We start from the raw sequence: 19,406 nt of genomic DNA on the forward strand, positions 1-19,406 counted from the left end.
CTACCAACCGAGCGTACCAACCGAGTCGGTGAAATTCGCGAAAAACGGGGTGGGAAAATTTGCGCATTTTCTCAACCCCGTCCCGCGAAATCGCAAGGTGCGATGAGAATTCTGGACTCGCCCGGTACAATTAGGGGTTGCGAACATATCGGGAAGGTCAATGATCTTGCCCCTACTCTGTGGGGTGGAAGCGTGTGTATGTAAGGGGTTTCCGGGACCTCGAATAGTGGCCAATTTACGGCAGCAAATTCCTACCGAGTGCGATAACACAAACAGGTTCCCTGGCCAGTTGGAGTTTCATTACGCGGACGTGATAATTGATTGCAAAATTTAGCTGATTTAAATATACACACACACACACGCTCGCGGCAACCGTCAAAGAAAGTGCAAATAAAGAGTTATTGCCGATTTGTATGGTGATTTTTTTGTTCTAACATTTTCTACCACATCGAATGAATCATTTAACCTTTTACGTCCCAAATGAAGACGTTCTGTTTTTACTACCGTTCAGAACGATCGCCTCGGGGACATTCCACGAACGTATCGCAACGGTGGCATCTCTCACATGGGAAACGATCGTGGCCAAACGAACAAACAAAAAAAAATGTATCTAAATACCTCGGATGCTACGATATAATTTATGGCTTCTGGTGCTGGACTCGACTCGGTTGCAATGCGCTATTTGTCGCGGCGTGAGAGAGAGAATGCACGGAGAAAGCCCAAAAGTTCGGCCAGAATTTGTTCCACGCGCACGGCATGGGTCCATCGGGAGGACATTCGTTGTTAATTATGCTAGGCGCTTCGATGGGATGCCTTTTTATATGCGTTTTTTTTTCTCTCATCTCCTTAACCCTCCCGTTAACCCCGTTTTTCAATCGCACGCCCCGTAGGCCCGACAAATCTCTATCGTTTTCATTTGCATCCCGCCAATGCCTCGGGCCCCAATGGTTTTTTGAGGCTAACCGAGGCCAATCGTATGATGCGCTCGCGTGGAATGAACAAAAAAAAAGTCCTGCCGAATGATTTATTGATTGTGGCTTCTCCGGCAGGCCCTTTTCGTGCGGTTGTTGCACCACGGCGAACGAATTCGTTCGGCCACCGATGGCGCCGTGGCTCGAGAACCGAGTTACAAATGAAGAGAATAAAATGAAATTGAATTTTAATGATCCTTAAAGAAGCGCGCCTCTCGCTGGTGACCTTCTCGTGGGGCGTGGAAAACAAACAGAGTCCCGCAACCGACGCGCAGCATAACGAATTGGGCGTTGTGCGTACTAATGAGTACGAGTGTGCGTTGTTCGAAGCGCTAAATTAAGTGTGATGATTTTGGGTGACGATCGGGAGCTGCGAAAATGAAAAATCGATCGATTTCGGTGCACCCTCGCCGGGAGGGAAAACCCATCTCGCACCGGTGGAAGAAAATTGATTAAAAAGCCTCACAAAACGCATTCACATCGAGGCGTGATGCGGTAATACGCCTGGCAAGGCGAAGGCGCCATCTACCAACGGAAAAGCATATCGCAAGGGGAAAAGCCAGCAAGCGCACGGAAGAAAGTTGTAAGCTAAAGCGGCAAGAGCGGGACAAAACAACGAGATGATAAAATGCCGGAGCTGCAGGAAAAGAGAGAAATATGCAATGCGATGTTTGGGGTGAGAGGCGAAACCCCTGCTAGCATCACAGGCGCACTTGAAGCGCATCATTAAAAGTGGATTAAAATAGGATTACACGTATTTAAACCGAAATAAATCCATCAACACAGCGATAGGGGCATTGCATTTTCCCTGCGCCTTTACCGGGGTTGTCTGACCGCCGGGAGGAAAATGACGAAGGGTCTCTCCCTAAGGCCGCTAAGTACCACCGCAGACGTATAACATATAAAAACACACATACACGCACACGCACGCATACATTGAGAGTGAAAAAAGTGAAACAAAATAAGCAAAAGATTCACCCAACCGGTCGGGTCGTGGATGGCCCCGACCTCGGAGGGGCAAACAGAATTAACATATCAACTTTTCCACTTTTCCACGCCGCTTTTCCCGCGGGTCATGGCACTCGAGTCCCCGTCAGAATTTCAATTACGCGCCCTAGGACCCTTCAAGCGTGCGCCTTGCGGTTCAAACCAATGTCAAACACATGTTCGGTGCGTGCATCGTGTCGACAATGGGGAAGTTGACTTTGTGTGGAGGATTTTCTCCGCTACCAAACGCCCGTCTGCTGCCCGCGATCGTATGGGGGTTTTCCGCGTGCTGGGATCGTTTCTGTTTCCACCCGAAAAAACAACAAATAATCCACCATCACCACTGCCAGGCGATCGCGCGCTGGTAAGATCAACACATTTTTCATTTAACGCAGTGATAGCTTGAGTTTTAAGAGGCAACGAAATCAACGATCAGAGACCTCTGGGAGGGTGAAGCTGTGACGGAGAACAACAAACAAGCGCCATCGTGAAGCCCGATCGTCACCCGTGGCTGGTAACACTCCGCGGTGCGAGGTCCTTAAAACCACACACTACCACTAACACGCGAGCAGAAGGTGTTTTGACCACAACGCGGTGGTTGAGATTTACGGGTCCCATAAACCGTGGCGTCTCAAAATTCGCCTCGTGGTTAATTTATCAAAAAAACCAGATGCGTCTCTCGTGCGTGGGGACACCAAAGGATGGCAACATGATACGCCACACGCGCGCGTGTGTGTGGCATTCGGCAGAGGACGAACAAGCTCGGTGGTGATAAATGATTGAGTGATTTCAGCGGACCGACATCTGTGGTGCGTGAATCGTACAAACCGGGCCGAGATTTGCATGCCGACGGTTGGTTAAGACATCAACTGTCAGGTCGAATGAGGCCACGCCTGAGATTCGATTGTCTCAAATTAATTGGCCTGTCGCCGAGGTTGTCTAACTTTGGGATGTCCGGCGGGTGAATGATTTACGCGCGTGTCTCACGATCGTACCGTGCATACGAAGTGCACCTTTGCTGACGCAGCAACACCGAATTCGGTTACACCCAACAAAGGGCGCGCTCCGGTTGATGGTCACGTGAACCAGTCTAGACGAAATCTGTCATCGCTTCCTGGAACATAGCCGCCGAGTGCATCAAGCCGCCGAGAGAGAGAGGACCTTTTTGCGTGTCCACATGGTCGCTTAATTGGGTGAAGATTAATGTGCCCTCACTGGCACCGGGTTTCTTCTAGATGCTCGTGAACGTTTGGCATTTTGACGCCTCGATTCGTATCCGGGATCGGGTTTGATCAAACGGCATGATTAATTGATGCAGATTTGTGGCCCGAGCGCCGGTGGATGCATTTTTGTCCCTTCCTGGGGTCCCCGGGAGTCGGAATTCCACAGACACGCGGGAATGAGAGTCGATTTCAAGTCCAAGTACAGGTTGACCCTGCGAGACACTGACGCCCACGGTGACAAATTTTCTCTGCATCCGACGATCGTTCCGGAATGTCCCGAGACACGAGAACGAGCACCAGCAGCAGCAGCAGCACGCATTCGAAACTTAATTTAGCAGCTGTCCAAAATCACGCGCGTCGAACGTCCTGACGCGGGGAAGTAGCACCCGTGCGAAGGCGTCAACACGCGATAGGTTTATCTCAATCTTCTGCTTAATTAAATTCGTGTTCGCTGTCGCGGTGAGGATTCCAATCGATTGACATGTTCACAGTCCAGTGGGCTTCGAAAAGCATCTCATCAATCGCAACGGAGCAGACCTCGGCTCTGATCGTACTGAGCGGTCTTCCCTTTAGAACCTCTATAGAACCTCTAGAGCGTTCCTCACACACTGGAGCTGAAAAATGTAATGCTTTCCCTAATGAACGTAATGGAGTTCATTTGGTTCGATTTCACATTAATTTCGTGCTGGTGGCGATCGTCTTCGGTTCCTTCCCAGAAAATCTCCACGGGGGTAGATAGAGCGTAAGCAAACCAGTTACCAGTTGACAAGATTAATAACCATCCATTTGGTGGTTAGTTTTTCAGAACCCACACGTGATGGGCTGGTTCTTTTGCTTTCCCTCGCGAAGGGTTCTTTCCCATCTCGGTACAGTTATTCCGATCAATGATCAGCGTATACGTGGTTGCATTTAACTTTTCAAGTGAGAAGTCAACTTTCAACCAAATATCGACGGGTTTTTCACAAAACTTATTTTTCACTTGATCGGCAACGCTCGCACGTTTCAGAACTGCCGTCTTCAGACAAGAAGTTCGACGATCGAGAGGCCTCACTGAACCGGTCCTCGGGAGGTTCGTTATCTTGGCAGCGGCTTGTCATTTATCAGGCCCCGTTCAAGGGTTCTCTTTCTCGGCGGGTGTGGTCCTCCAGTGGGGAACTGGTTCGATTGTCATAATTGATATCGATTACAGTGCGCAGTGTCCCGGTGCCGGCGGCTCGCGGGATCCCTTTTCACTCCTTTCACGCGACCGTTAACAGCTTTGTCAAATATTTTGAAGAAAGAGAAAACGGTACCGACCGGGCGGCGTGGAACCTTGGATTCGAAGGGTTACTCTCGAGCTGCCGCCTTGTTGTTGCGTTCGTCCTGCACGCGAAGGGTTCGGATGTGAGGCTTTTTATTTTGTGCCCATCCCGTCACACTATCACGCCAGTGTCATCGAGACGATCGCGCCTGAAAGGCGAAGAAACGATGGCACAGAAGAAAGTGACAGAACTAACGGCCGTGACAGCGCGACAGCCGTTGGCCGTGCGGCACTCGAAAGTGCTAGAATGCACCGACTGCAGCTCAGCTTTATCAGGGGTAATGATGTTAATCAATATTATTAACACTTGTTCCAGTGCAAGCGGAAGCGAACCGGTGCTAGCAAGCCTGTGCCGCATTGTCTGATCGTTTCGTTTCACATAAGCGGTTCAATTGGCATGCACGGTCGCGCGGTCAAATCGAAAGTGCCACGACGACCTGCATTCACGCCTCGAGGACCTCTATTTCCGTGCACGCCACGCGGTTTCAATGTAAATATTTTCCATCCAAGTGCAACAATTTGATTAGTGGCTTTGATCAGTCTGCCCGATACATTGGCGATTTTATGAGGCATTTCATGAGTCACTAAAATGCGGCTCTAGAACTCTAATAGGGTCAAGGGATATGCTTCCGATGATATGCATCATCTACCCATGGTTTTTTTTTAAATGTTAAGCTCACTACCTCTCACCAGAGCTTCATTTCAGCTGACATTAACGGTAGATTGCCTGAAATGTTATGACTTTCATAAATGCTCGTGAGAAACATTTTGAGACGATAAATTATATTTTACGCAAAATGCTAATCCTGTTCGAAACATTGAGCCAACGTCATTCTGCAACTCCTTTCGACTACGGAGATTTACGATCACGCCCGCAAAATCCCGATCGCAAATTTTACCTTCAAAGCCACCGCGATACGGCTTAATATGCTCGTGCTTCGAGGCTCCTTTCACGAGCGTTCCGCATTGATGGGAAAAGTCTTCACTTTCCACCGGCAGCTGCCTCATCCGTTTCGCTTCCACACGAGCTTTCTTTGGACAGTGGCGGAGTGAAACGTATTTACTGATCATAAAACGCTTCTCTCATCTCATCATAACGGTACAAATGGAACCAAAGATGCCGCGATCGTATTCTGGCGATTAATTCTCAGGAGTGGGGTTTTCCGACCTGACGACCTTTTTTGATGGAGACGTTCGAGGACAAAACTAAATGGGCATTTTCGAACAAGTCTCTCAGAGCGCTCAGAGCGGCAAGTCTTTAAGCTGGAGCCATCTGACGTAATGTTGATCGGTTTGAACGCTTTCGTTGTCGAAACCCAACCTGCTTGCGGGAAGACACAGGCCACGCGACACACGACGGAACATCCCTCTACACCGGGCTTAGTCATGGAATTAGTCACGCTAATCAAGTGCGAGCTTAAAGTCAATTCCATTAAACGGTGCACGCTTTTAATTGCCTCTAGTTCCAGCAGCAATTCTAGCCCTGGTGGAAAAAGAATGAATGAACCGTAAGAACCGGCCAAGATTCCCAGGAAAGTGCATGATTCCCGATCTTTTTGGCGGCATAATGCGTCGCCTCATAAACATATCAATTTCAATCAAACGCTTCTGCGGCACGGAAACTCGCCAGCCCTAGAACACTGGGCTCGGTTATTGCACTTGCTTGGAAGCGACCGATGCGAATGAACTCTCGAGTTGGACCCTACAGGTCCTGTTCCTAGACCACGAGACTATACCAAGCCCTAGCCCTAGTTGTCAATCATCATTTGGGCGGGAAGCGAGCGCACCGAATCAGAAAATTGTCACCCGTCGGTCGGCAGCAAAACAATCGTAACGAACTCCCGGGATGCATCCACCGGAGACTTCAGGACCACCCGATCCGAGAAGCGATTAATATTCTAATCGTCTAAAACACAAACCCACCAGTGGGTGCGTCGAAGGGCATGGACTCACTGCTCCGGGACGAACGGAAAGCGAAAGTTTGTGGAGAAAGTCAAGGAAGCCGGCTGACGAACCGAGTCTTGGTCGAATGCCGGGTGAACCAATCGAAACACTAATTCAGAGTGACAGTGTCGCGCGACAGTTCCGGGCCCAACCAGTCGCACATTCGTTCCACCGGAATGCACCCTTTGGCGTGTGGAAACTGGCCAGCATAAGCGTCCTCACTCGCCAGCGATGAACCACCCAAATTAAGCGCCCCGTTTCGGTATAACGCGGTACCGTTCGGACCAAATCGAGCGAAACAAATTGATGCTCTACCATGCCCGGCATCTGCAGGCGCATCGACAGTGAATAGAGCAGGAGAGAGAGAGAGAGACAGAGAATAAAACTGCCGTTCGATTAATTAGTTGTGCAATAAAAATTACGAAACAAAAATAAGCACCCTTCCGCATGGGAAGGTCTCCCTATTCGGTGAGATCGTTCGTATTCTGGGAGGTCACTTTTCGCGTGTGCTGAGAAGAGTCCGATGAAGTAGGAAAAAAAACCGACACAAACGACACTCTAAAATACATTGCATTCCCATTAGCGGGCGCACAAAAATGCGAAACATGCCGGGAAGCTTATGTTTATGAGCTCCGAACATTCTCCCGAACGGCGACGGAGGAACAAAAACCTCAACGAGAAGAGTGGGTAGAGTTTGTGTCTTCTTAATTGAATCAATAAAAACGCCCATCCATCGTAGGGCACGCAAATTAAGTTGTAGTTTCGTTCAAGACCCTCGGTTCGGCTCGCGCTGGTCTTCGTCGGTAATTTATGCCGACTTCCCAACCCAAACGCAATTAGCGCGCGTTTGACGAGGGTTTTTCCCGAATAAATTTGCGTGACAGCTTCGATCGAGATGCGGGAACGGGTGCTGGGTGACGAGCGGAAGACAAACTAGTTTTCCTCCCAGCGATAGTGATTTTTTCTCTAATTTGTTTACATTTTTTCGCTTCCTTCAGGGGAAGCTGAAGGTGAGATCGGACTTCTTCAAAGTGACAACAAAACACGGGACATTTTGTGCGCGTGTGTTATGAAGATGGATGGAACCATCGTACGCGCGCATCGCTCGAGAAGCAGTCATGGCCCAGAAATTGTGGCAATTTGTCAGCCACGCGTCTCATCGCGATTGATGATGTGTGGATTATCGCTTGAATAGGGCCAGAGCGCTGCTCAAGTGGCAACTTTCACTTTCCTGCAGCCGTTTCCAGCGAGGGCTCAAGCCTGACCTCAACCACCGAACCTATCAATGTCCCATTTTCGGGCATTAGCTACAGCTGAGCTGAGCGTTGTGTGAAAATTGACCAACAACGAAGCCACACGGAAGCTAAGATTGTCGGTCCAACATCGGTGGAATGCGTAACGCAAGCTAACAGCGCCGCTTACAGAGATTCATATCGCTTTCTATCGCCTCGAAACCGATGGTCAATTATTAAAGATTATTTTTTCCCATTCAAAAACATGCTTCTCCTTCAAAACGCCTTTGAGCCCACTTACGCAAGACACTCGTAATGGTCGAGGGAATTTAAGTTGCTGGTCAGCCGTTTCAGGGGGGCGGCGGCTTAATGAAATACTTTTTAAAAAACATTCCACTTGCAACGAACTTTGCGCCCTTTTTTTTTGAACGCCCTGTTTTCCAAAACTTGCTGATTTTCACCGTAAAGCAATCGCAAAATCCTTCAAAGAAACGGTCCCAGTAGGCTGCGACAAAGTTTACAAATTAAAAATCCAATCCGCTAAAACTGGACGAACTTTCTTTCCTCCTTTTTTTTCGCTGCTTTGTTTTTCTTACGCGTTCCTGAAACACAGCCTCCAAGGATAGTGGGTGGGAAGAAAGCCGAAAAAAAGCAAATTTAAAGGACGTCAGGGAAATGTGATTGCTCGCCCGTGCGCACGATTGCTTGGTGTAAATTTCCCAGCACTGAAGGTTACTGACCTTTCGATAGGTCAAGCATCGTAGCCAGCCCCAGGGGAGGTGGCGTGAAAAGTCGTGAGACGGAAACGAACCACGGGAAAAACCGTCGTGCAGCGGAGCGTGAAGTGAACCAAAACCGGCCCGTTTGCCAGCCGGCCGGTCGGCTTTTGTCCTCACCGAAGAAGGACAGCCTGGATGGGAAAACCTCGGCTAGCGAGATAAGGTGACGCAGCTGAGCGCAAAAGAGGGAACCGACCGGTTCTGATCCTGTACAATGTGCGCCCGAGCCGGAATGGCCCTTTTGGGCCATTATCCGAAATTAAAACGCGCTTCACAAAGATCCCTTCGATGGCGTTAAGTCGGGCGGCACGCCGACAGGAAGCTTGTTGCCACGTTGTTGCCACGTTGTTTCTCAGGTTCGTGGTTTTGTTTTTACCTCGAAAGGACCCAACGCTCGTGTGTCCGTGGAAGAGCCCAAAACACAGCTCTCAGCGTGGCTCCTAGTGCCAGGACTCCACAGCACATCGGTGGCGTCTTCAGACGACGTCTGGAGCCCGCGAAAGCGAGGCGTCGCCAGGGTTTATTGATTTCTAATAGCCACCTCACTCGGCTCGGGATGAAGCGAGTGGTGAGGCACATAAATTAAATCCTTTTTTTTTGTCCTCCCCAAAATAGGCGCCCCGGGCCGTGGATGCCGAACAATATTGAATTGCCTACTGAGAGGTGAAAGGGCTTTCCGAAGCAAACGAAAAAAAAAGGTTTGATCGAAAATGTAGATCGAAGATAAGGCTCCGATTGATCCCCGGGCGGGGACAATCGGGACGCATTCGAGAGCACTTAGAAGGGCCGCAGGTGGCGTTCGTTTGCCGCAGGAAAGGGCTTCGGCCCTTCGGGGCTCGCTTGATTGCCGCGCGGGTGGAATTAATTTTTGGGAAAGGAATGCGTTCGAGGAATGGGACACACTTGAAGCATCCTTGAGCCATGGTAGGGATTTTGCACAGCGTTTTTTTTTTAACAACGCAGCCTTTTCCACCCGACACCCGGATAAAGGGCCGACGTGGTAGAGCGGGAAAACGTAAAAGTGCCGACAGAAGGGCGCCCCACCGTCACACTTTGCTTAATGAACTTCCAATCGATGCCAGGACCGGTACGATATCGAAGCCGGTTTTCTCACCCGGGGCGTACTTACCGAACCATAGACGCTGCCACAAGTGTCCATGCAGAGGAACAGGCACGTCGCGACGGCCTGTATTTTGATCTGTCCTATCCCGACGGTTGTCCGCTGGAGGATCGCTGTAATGAAGGAAGCAAGCGAAGAGAAGAAAACCAGAAAAACATTAGTAAGAAGCGATGCTCAATCTCATCTCCGTTTCGTCTAACAGGCGCGAATACCCCGTGGCGTATCGAATATCGCAGCATCTCATGATGAATCTAAATCACCTACTTTGTGCCACAAATGGCGCCTCAACTGATACCGGACTGCCGTGTCTGCTAAAGCACAGGGTCTCATCTCGGTACACACGCCGTAAGTGGTGTCTTATCAGCCCCACGTTGCACTGAGCTAATCAAAAACGCTGACCATTCGCACCGTCAACGGCAACGTCATCCAAATGGTCTACCTGCGCGGTAGCACGTTGCGTCTTTACGCGCGCATATACGCGAAACCACTCGATGCAACCACGCTGGCGTGTACGTGAGCCCCGCGATGACGTCGGTCAAATGGAGCGTGGCAAAAATGAAGAAAAAATATCGCTCCAATAAGATATGCGCCCCACGGTGCTGGGGCAACCCAAAATCCTCCCATCCTTGCACTTGATGTCAGTCAGCGCCACTTTGAGGTAGGTCAAGTTCAGCGTCGGTGTCAATGGACGAATTTTGACGCCGTTTCAGAAACTTCTCCCTATCTGTGGGGGCCGGTACAATGCAGTGTCAGTGACATTTGTTCCTGCCAGGCGGTCTTATCGCGCGAAAGAGCAGCAGCAAAAAAAAAAGGCAACGCAAACTGCAACTCGAGGCGCATGCGCATGCATACGCGACTGTCGATTTGGCGGGTTGTTGCGTAATTCGTCTGCGTTCGCGTTTCGGAAACCCTCAAGCCAGAATGATTGATGGATTGCGATCAACTGGAGAGTGGAAGGCGTGTGTTAATTCGATTGTAAATGATTTACAATCGAATTTAGCGACCCAGCCTTAATTCATGTCATCGCTCATGTTTTTTTTGCCGTTTAAAACACAATCGTTGGTCTTTCATGATGTTAATCGTACGGCCTTAAATGACCACTCATTCTCGGACGTATAGGAGCGCTTTAGGAGGCCTGAAAGCACAAATCAATCAATTCAGCAGACGGTTGATTCGCTTATGTGGCACATATTTCGCTGCGATGGGCTCGCAATTGCTTAAAAAAAGACAGCAGAAGTCCTTGTCTAGGATGCGCTCTGCGGCTAGCGACATCTCAACGCACTATGAGCACATAATTCTCAACGAAACGAGCTGATTGATGGCGTCGGAGATATTAATTGTCTTTAATTGATTGGTGCACGAAATGCGACCGATCGAAACCGCAAAAAATCTACGCCAGGAATGCGAAACTAAACAAACGCCATGCGCTTTTGCTCCCGGTGAACTCACACCATTATGTCACGGACACAATTTTACACTCGTTAATCTATTCGCCTTCGTTTATGATGGACATGCCATGTTTTGATGTTCCAGCTTGATTTGCTTTCGACGTTTATTTGGCCACGAAACTTGCGCCCGCTTTTAAGGCATGCAAACATGAGAGCTGATTTTTGCATCATTACGGGCAATTTGCGCGTTTTTGTTTCTTTTCTGCTCCTGCTCCATCCGATACGTGCAACACTCACATGCTGCCGCATGCACGAACGTCGTTTAAAATGTCCGCAAATTGATAAATTACTAAATTGCATGGTCATTCCGTCCGTGTGCGCTTTCGTCCCGCAATATCCGGCTACCTTGTCGCCTGGTGATCGATTTTGCTTTTGTTGAATAATTCGCGATCGCGTCGTGTTTTTCTTTCCCGCTTGCTTTTCGATTCCCTTCAGCACTACTCTCGTGGAGTCTCTGCTCCATTTTCGCTCTTTTAAAGCCCCCTACCACCGATTAATCAGTACGCTGCCGAGGGGCATTGAGTTTCGTTTTTACGTAGCAAACAAAAAAATGGCAACCATCCTTCGCGCGATTAATGCATTCCGATCGCTTGCTGTTCGCTGAATCGCGCGCGCCTCAGCTCATTAATTTGGTCCCAAATTCCAGCCCATGGCAGTTTCCGATCAACAGATGAAACGTCATAATTAGGGCGTTAATCGACGGAATCCGCAGCATCGTTCTCCTTTTAACAGTGGAGTGAAGTGAAACTGATCACCTCTCATATGAAGCTGGGAAACGAATCTGACACACAAGCGATCAGATTGCCGAACCTGTCTCAATTGCCGTTGGGCTTCAATTCGCGGAAAATCTCCAAACCAACGCCAGTTACCGTTTCGGGAAGGTTTTGAAAAAAAAATGCGCCCGAATGCACTGTGCCGAAGATCGCTTCTTGATCCTTAAATTTGGGGGCGTTTTCTTGCGTGAAGTGTGTGAAAATGGTGCTGCAATGGCGTTTTATTTCACACCAAGGATAAAGTGACGAAGCTGCACCCTTTGCTTTTGCCCTTCAGGTGCGTGGATAATCTCGAGATCGATTGATTTGCCACTTTCCACCGGTGAACCAAGTCCAGAACCCATCTGCCAAGGGCACTGATGATGATAATGATGATGATGGTTATGCGGAAAAAAAGCAAGCAAAAAGACCTCTTCTGAGCAGTGCATCCCATTGCATTCTGCAGTGATGGAGACAACGGGGAAAGGGAGCGCAAATTGAGGCCCTTGGCCAGATTAAAGGTGCCGGTTAAGTATTTAAACAGCATCGTTTACCAAACGGCCGGTTGTCGGAATCAAGGGCGATGGAGTGGCGTGGTAACGAAGCGTATCGAAATTATGCAATTATGGGCCAATGTCTTACTTCACGCGCAGCTCAACGGAACCGGTCATTCTCGGTCATCGAGGTGGCACGCTTAATGGCGGCGCTTTGGTCCTTTGACGAGGAAGTCAGCACACTTGGAGCCCTTTAGAACCGATTGAAAGTCAGTTCGAGCGGTGTGAAATGTGTGTCGAATTCAAAATAGAATCATTTCCTGTGGGTCTCATGTAGGTCGGTGGTGTACTATCAGCGTTTAACATTTCACTGAACCTTTCTTTGGCCGTTATCGCACACCATTCCGCGTGCGTATAGGCAACATTGTTGCAATGGACGTCCGCTTCAGCACCTGACCTCGCGAGATCGACGTAGCATCGGACCAGAGCTCATGGTTGGTGCGCTTGTGGTGAGTAATTATAGAGCCACGAGCGATATAAACCCACAGCAAACGTGAATCCCTCGTCCGAGCTGTGTTCTAAGGGATGTCGCGAGTTCGTTGCGTAGAATCTCGTGCCATAAATCATCGCCGTCGTGATCGTCGGTGGCGCCCCAGGCGATGTAATGAGCGAAACCGCCTGGTGACAAAAATTATTTCGAGCAACAGCATTATGCCATTGCCTCGAGCAGCCATGCAATTTTTGGAGGCCATGTGGAGCGTTTTAAGGACTCAATCCATCCTTCATTCTTCGGGCCGTTGGATCGCCAATTAGCGCCAGTACGGTGTTCAGGAATTTTGTTGGGGACTGGCGCACGGTGTTCCTCCTCAGAAAGGAAAGTAAATGATAATTATTTAACGCCAATTTTGACGTGAATTGCTCGCCGGCTGTGAGAGAAAAGAAATGTGACCGACGCATGCACAAAAGAAAACCATCAGTGGCATCATTTTCACTCGGTCTGTTTCGTTTTCATTTTCCTCTTTCGGTAGAAGCCGCCTTTTTTGGCAGGCATTTAATCGCGGCGTGCCCGCTAACGGAATATTGCGTGAGGTGAAGATTGAGTTTGCGTTTGTTTTAAATTTTCGGCTTGCCCAGCGCCCGCTTGCCCGATTGATCTCGCGCGCGAAGAAGTGGCCATGGAGCGATTTTCTAAATTATATATCATTCCACGAGAGAGCAGCTCGCCGCTGGTTCCCGATCGTTGTGTATTTTTCACGGCATAATTGTTCGTGTGAGCACGTACACATTATGCTCGCAGAATAAACAGAGCTTCCTTGTAAGCGCTTATTACGTGCCGCACGATCGGCTATCGCGAGAGCAAGGTAATCGATCGATCCAGGTTCCATACGGTTTCCGCGAAGATGCGATCATGTTGGGTGATGTGATACGCATAGGTGATTTGCCTGTTTTTTGGCGATCTTTACGAGGCTATCTGCGATCGTTGATGATGTGTAAAGCATTCGCGATGATGTACGCACGGATAAAAAGGGCAAGATGCGATCGAGTTTTCCCAGAGGCGACAAAGGAAACATCCCACTGCACCGCTTTGCAGGTGTAAAGTCAGAAAATGGAAAGCCCATCGTGCCCATCTGCAACACGCATGTATCCGAAAATGCCATCAAATTCCGCCGAAAGTGAAGCGCTTCCTCGAGGGCTGATGCAATACGATAAGAGTAAATCGCAAAGGAACGAATCTCGGGCTATAAACGATGACGAGATGCCTTCCAGCAGAAGAAGCACTTCATGAAATTTACCCAATTTTCCGCTCAAATGTAGAACCAGTTTTTGAGTCCTTTCAGATGCCTCCAAGAAGACCCAAAGTAATCGCTCCGATCATGTTGCTGTGCCTTCGAGTGACTACTCTCCCCAAAACGCAACCTTAACCTTCCCCGTGTCGAAATGCAGCTGATCAGCGTCTGATCGGAGCGAGATTTTGTCGCCAACGGGATCAACGAAGCCGGCAACCGCACGCAAAAGCCCGATCGAGCGAACGATTCGCCGGCGCACTTACATGTTGCGAAATGTCAAACGAAGCAACTGCAACAACGAAATCATTTCACTTTTTATACGGCGCCCTGGCGTGGCGCTGCAGGCAGAAAGAATGCCACGGTATACACCGCGGAAGCGCCCTCACGGCAGGATGCGTAATTGGTCGTGATTACCCTTGAAAGCATGATTTCATGATCGAGATAAGTGAAATTGGCGCGCCGATGGAATTTGCCGCTCACGGGCCAAGCGGCATGGCGCAACGATCCTCGAACCTGAGGCATCCTGCTGCGTTGTGGTGGAATCCGAGCCTGCACGTGTTGCGCATGTTACCGTTTTTTTTTTACTGCAAACCAGTTGTCAAAAGTCGACTGCATCGATGGGGAATTGGGAAAGAATTTGGCAGATGTTTTTTTTACTATGGTTAGGTCCGCGCCCATTTATGCTGGAGAACGTATGGTCGGTTATATTTGTTTGTCTAGTGCAATTAGTTACTCAGCATGAGAAGAAGAGAAGCTGTTGTACTTTTTTTTCCTTCATTGTCATTCTTTTCCTGTGCACAACAGGAAAAAGAACAGTAAAAACCGAGCAAATCACGATTCGCTGCATGCAAACCCATTTTTTGCACTGGCCAATGCGGTTTGCGAGCGTGCTGCAATAAATTGTGCAACTGTCAGTGCACGCATTACGGGCGATGTAATTGAAGTCGCCGTCCTTTAGCCTGCACATCCGAAACGCCCTTCAGATGGTAGACCCTCGAAGAACGGTGAAATTTTATGACTCGTTTTCAGCGTGCGCAGTCGAGTTGCGGTTGCACGTTGGGGAAAAGGCGGTCATAAGTCCAATTTTTTACATATATGGTAGGGTATTTTTGAACATGGTGATGAATTAAGAAATAGTTGACTAAGAAAAAGCCAAAATTACAGGGTTCTATTTTTATTAGTTTTTGAGATATACGATGCCAAAGTTGAAAAAGTGCAAAAAAACGATGAAATTTCTGGACATTGAGCGTTCTTGTTTAATGGGATGTTTTGCTCTGTTTTTCCACAATATCATATGCAAATTGCATATAGTTCGAAAGATTATAAAGTTTTCATTGTTTTAAAGTTATTTAAATAAATTTATTTATAATAAAAAGAAAAAAAAATATTGTTTTTTGAAAATAAAAATAGGAAAAAAACATGTTTTTCAACTTTGGTAATGAATAAAAAAAAAGTATCAAAAAGTACCATCGCCAAATTTTCAGTAACGTTAGTTTAATATTTAAACAAACTTTTAAAGTCATTTCCAGCTGCGCATACTTGCGCACTCGTTTGTAAAATCAAATCTTGTAGGTAAACTTTTTTTACATATGGAGCCGCATGGTACCTGACGCTAGATATGTTAACTTATAAACATCACCGCCTCAATAATACTCACTACCCTTGCCACCTGTTTGTAAAATTTTACACCTGTGTTTTAGTTCAATAAAATTATGCTGTATATAGTACAGGTAGCTGCTACATATTGTGCTAGCATAAAAACTTAGCAGCTACCTGTACTATATACAACATAATTTTATTGAATGATATATGGGATTCCCATATAACGTAATGGCATATAGGATGACATTAAGCTACCCATATCTTGTATAATTAGTTCTACTAGTTCACATTTAAGTTCATTCCAAACATAAAACGTATATAGACAACATGGCTTATTTCATCATTAAAGATATTTTAAAGCAAATCAATATTTCAAATTCAGTAAAAGAAAATACGGAAATTATTTTCAATTATATTCTGGAAGTGGTTAAAACAAGAAATTTGCTAGTAAAGTCTGTTCGACAAAGAATAAAATTGCTCTTAGTGAAAGCAAAACAATTGTACGATAGATCCAATCGACACCAAATGCGATTTGAAAAATATAATCAAAAGTGGCTAAATTCAAATTTTGATATTGTATGTCGAAGTGAAAGCAGACAAAAGGAGAATGATAGCAGATTTGGAAGACCTCGTAAATCTTTCGAAATTATTGGCAAACGACAAAGACGGCGCAGAATCAGTGAAATAGAAAGTGATTTGGGTGAAAAATATAGTTTGGAAGAAGTGCTAGAATTTGCAAGAAAAATAGCTCGTAAAGAAAATAAGTTCGAAGTGGTATATCTGTTAGGAAGATTATTGAATCGATCATTCAACTTAAGTGAAAATCCGAGTCAAACACAGCTGATGAACGGAGAGGAGGCGTTTGGATTTTTAATTGATTATAATTTATCGAAAGATCAATACGAAGGAAGTCACCGGACAGATCCTTCACGATTTCCAACGTATAAAGAAGTGCAAAAAGCGAAAAAGTTATGTGTTCCTTCAGGTATACAAGTGAGCGAAAATAGTGTGAAAGTGAGAGTTCAATCTTTAGCAAATGTAACAGCAGAGCGGATAATAGAGATGCGAAGTGAGGTTATTGAAGAATATTTGGAACAAAAGAAGCTAAATTCGGCAAATTTGGTATTGTTGTGCAATTGGGGTATGGATGGTTCTACCGGACATTCACAGTATCACCAACATGTTAACAGTGAACAAGATGATAGAAATATTTTTATAACCGCTATGTGTCCAGTCCAGCTATTCATTATTGACGATACCGTTGAGAAAAAAATCTTTTGGTTCAATACCAAAGCGCAAAGTAACAGATTTTGTAGACCAATTTCAATGGTTTTTGCAAATGAGACTAGGGAATTAGTACTTCAAACGAAAAGTGAAATAGAGAGTGAACTTACAAATTTGGAAACAAGGACAGTGCGCTTAAGCGGAGGGAAAAGTATAGAGTTGAAGTTCCAATTTTTGCTAACCATGATAGATGGAAAAGTGTTATCAATAATTACTGAAAATCCAACTATGTGCTGTCCAGTTTGTAGTGCTTCTCCTATACAGATGAATGATCTAGCAATGCTGGAAAACGGCTTTAATCCAATTCCATGTGCATTGAGCTACGGTATTTCACCCCTTCATTGCTGGCTACGGTTTTTTCAATGTATTTTGAACATTTCTTATCGTATCACTGTAAAAAAATGGAGGATTACTAAAGAGGATACCATAGAGGTCGAAAACCGGAAAAAAATTGTTCGCCAGCAATTGTATAATGCTTTTGGAGTGAAAGTGGATCAACCACGACCAGGATCTTCGGGAAACAGTACAGTAGGAAATGTTTGTCGACGTATTTTTTCAAATCCAAGCTTAGCAAGTTCATCTATGGATGTTGATGAAGATCTTATCGATAGGTTCAGAAACATTCTTATAGTCATCAGCTGCCAGAAGTCTATAGATGCTGTAGCATTTGGAAAATATTGTAATGCTACCTATAGAAAGTTTTTGGAGTTGTATAATTGGTATAAAATTCCAGCAACTGTTCACAAAATTTTGGCTCATGCAGGAGACATCATATTGAATTCTCCTGTACCCATAGGATGTCTAGGAGAAGAAGCATTAGAATCACGTCACAAATGCTTCAGACGGGACAGAGCCACTCACGCAAGAAAATCATCACGAGTGTATAATTTAGAAGACACATTCATGCGTGCAATACATACCAGCGATCCAAAAATCAGCTCTATTTCACTTGAATTGAGAATGCGTCGAAAAAAACCGTCATCGTTCCCAGAAGTAGTTAAAAAATTCTTTTTGAATGACGATGAATCTTGTATGACAGATCCTGAGCTATGGGCAACAGATGATGAAAATCCTGTAGACATGATTTTAAATGAAGTCGAGAATGCAGAAATTGATGAAGGAGATGAACAAAAACAGTAGAAGATGTAATAAAGCTAAATTTTGAACAACAGAAGTAACAGAAGATTTTTTTTAAAATAAAACATACTAAATTCAAATTATTTGCTAAAACGTTAAGAATCTATAAGACCTTGCGTGCCGCGTCACCCAAAAAATGGGTGATGAAAAATTGCCAAGAGCAATAAAAATAAACGTGAATAAAGTCAAAAATTCACCATAAACGTAGAACGTGAAGAATTAGTGCCGATGCAACCGTGGCTATGACATATGTACATGAAATGCTTGAATCATGGCGTTCTGTGGAATTTCCTAAAAAACGCTTGGCACGCAAGGTGTTTGAACTACAATCTATCAACATAGTATATGTAGATACAGTGGCACCCTCTGGATGTCCACTTCCAATAATCGTCTTAAATGAGTAATTGGTCAACATTCAACACATTTTGTAAGAAAAAACCAAGAAATTCTGACAAAAAATACTTATGACCGCGATTTGTTCCTGGCTTCCCCACTGTGGGTTGGGTTTATTTTCGATTTTACATTCGGCACGTCTGGTCACCGAAATCAGGCGGATATGATACGTATTGGCAATTAATGGAATATCAAAAAATGGGTTTGCTCTTTTTTCATTACTCAAGAAAACCCTGTTCATGCGGATTATGATTATAAATTGTAAAATTATGATTCTTCTCTGATGTATTTAGTGAAAATGAAATAATTCAACATTACAAAAATAAGCTTTGTTTGAATAAAACTTTGCTAATCAGACTTTGTGCGATAATCCTCGTTATTTAAAAAATATAAGCATCAAAACGAAAAAAATTGTTCGAAAACGGCTCTCATGCAAATAAAGATACCGTCGTAACCAACCCCTCGCAACGTTGGCATGGAAAAGCCAAGGCTTACTGCCAATTGGGTTGCTCAAAGATGAAGAGCTGAAGTGTGTAGATATCAATACATCGTGCAAAAAACATAAAACAAAACATAAAGCAAGATTAATCAAAGAGCTCGGTCAGCGTTAATGCAGCCGAAAGCGGTGAACATAAAAAAAGGCTACAAACACCAGTTTAAGAACACTTTCCGTGGCCCGAACCGTACTGCGATGTTGAGGCCATCGGGAACTGGTTTAAGGATGGTGGTGGGCTGCGAAATTGAAATTTTAACAGAAAATACCGTTACGCACCACCAAAGTGCCCGAAAGCTTGCACCAAAGTGGCTTTCGTGGTTTCGCTAGGCGTCGTATCGCGCATTCTCTTCGAAAAGCCCGCCGTCAGCTGATTCGGCTGTGTTAAGCATCATTCGAGGGAAAGGAAACATCGAAGAAGATCATAAGTGAACCGCTCCGACACATGTATATTGTTTTT

General features: G+C 46.1%; 1 protein-coding gene across 1 annotated transcript in view; it reads right to left on the reverse strand.

Annotated features, from left to right (window-relative positions):
* Window positions 1–19,406, reverse strand: part of LOC128720401 (uncharacterized) — a 46,111-nt gene that overhangs the window by 10,295 nt on the left and 16,410 nt on the right. Inside the window, exon 2 of the mRNA XM_053814069.1 lies at window positions 9,566–9,669. Coding sequence (XP_053670044.1) covers window positions 9,566–9,669 — 104 coding nt within the window. The remainder of the gene's footprint in view (window positions 1–9,565; window positions 9,670–19,406) is intronic.

The sequence above is a fragment of the Anopheles nili genome, chromosome 2 (assembly GCF_943737925.1).
Source record: "Anopheles nili chromosome 2, idAnoNiliSN_F5_01, whole genome shotgun sequence".
Classification (NCBI taxonomy): Eukaryota; Metazoa; Arthropoda; class Insecta; order Diptera; family Culicidae; genus Anopheles; species Anopheles nili.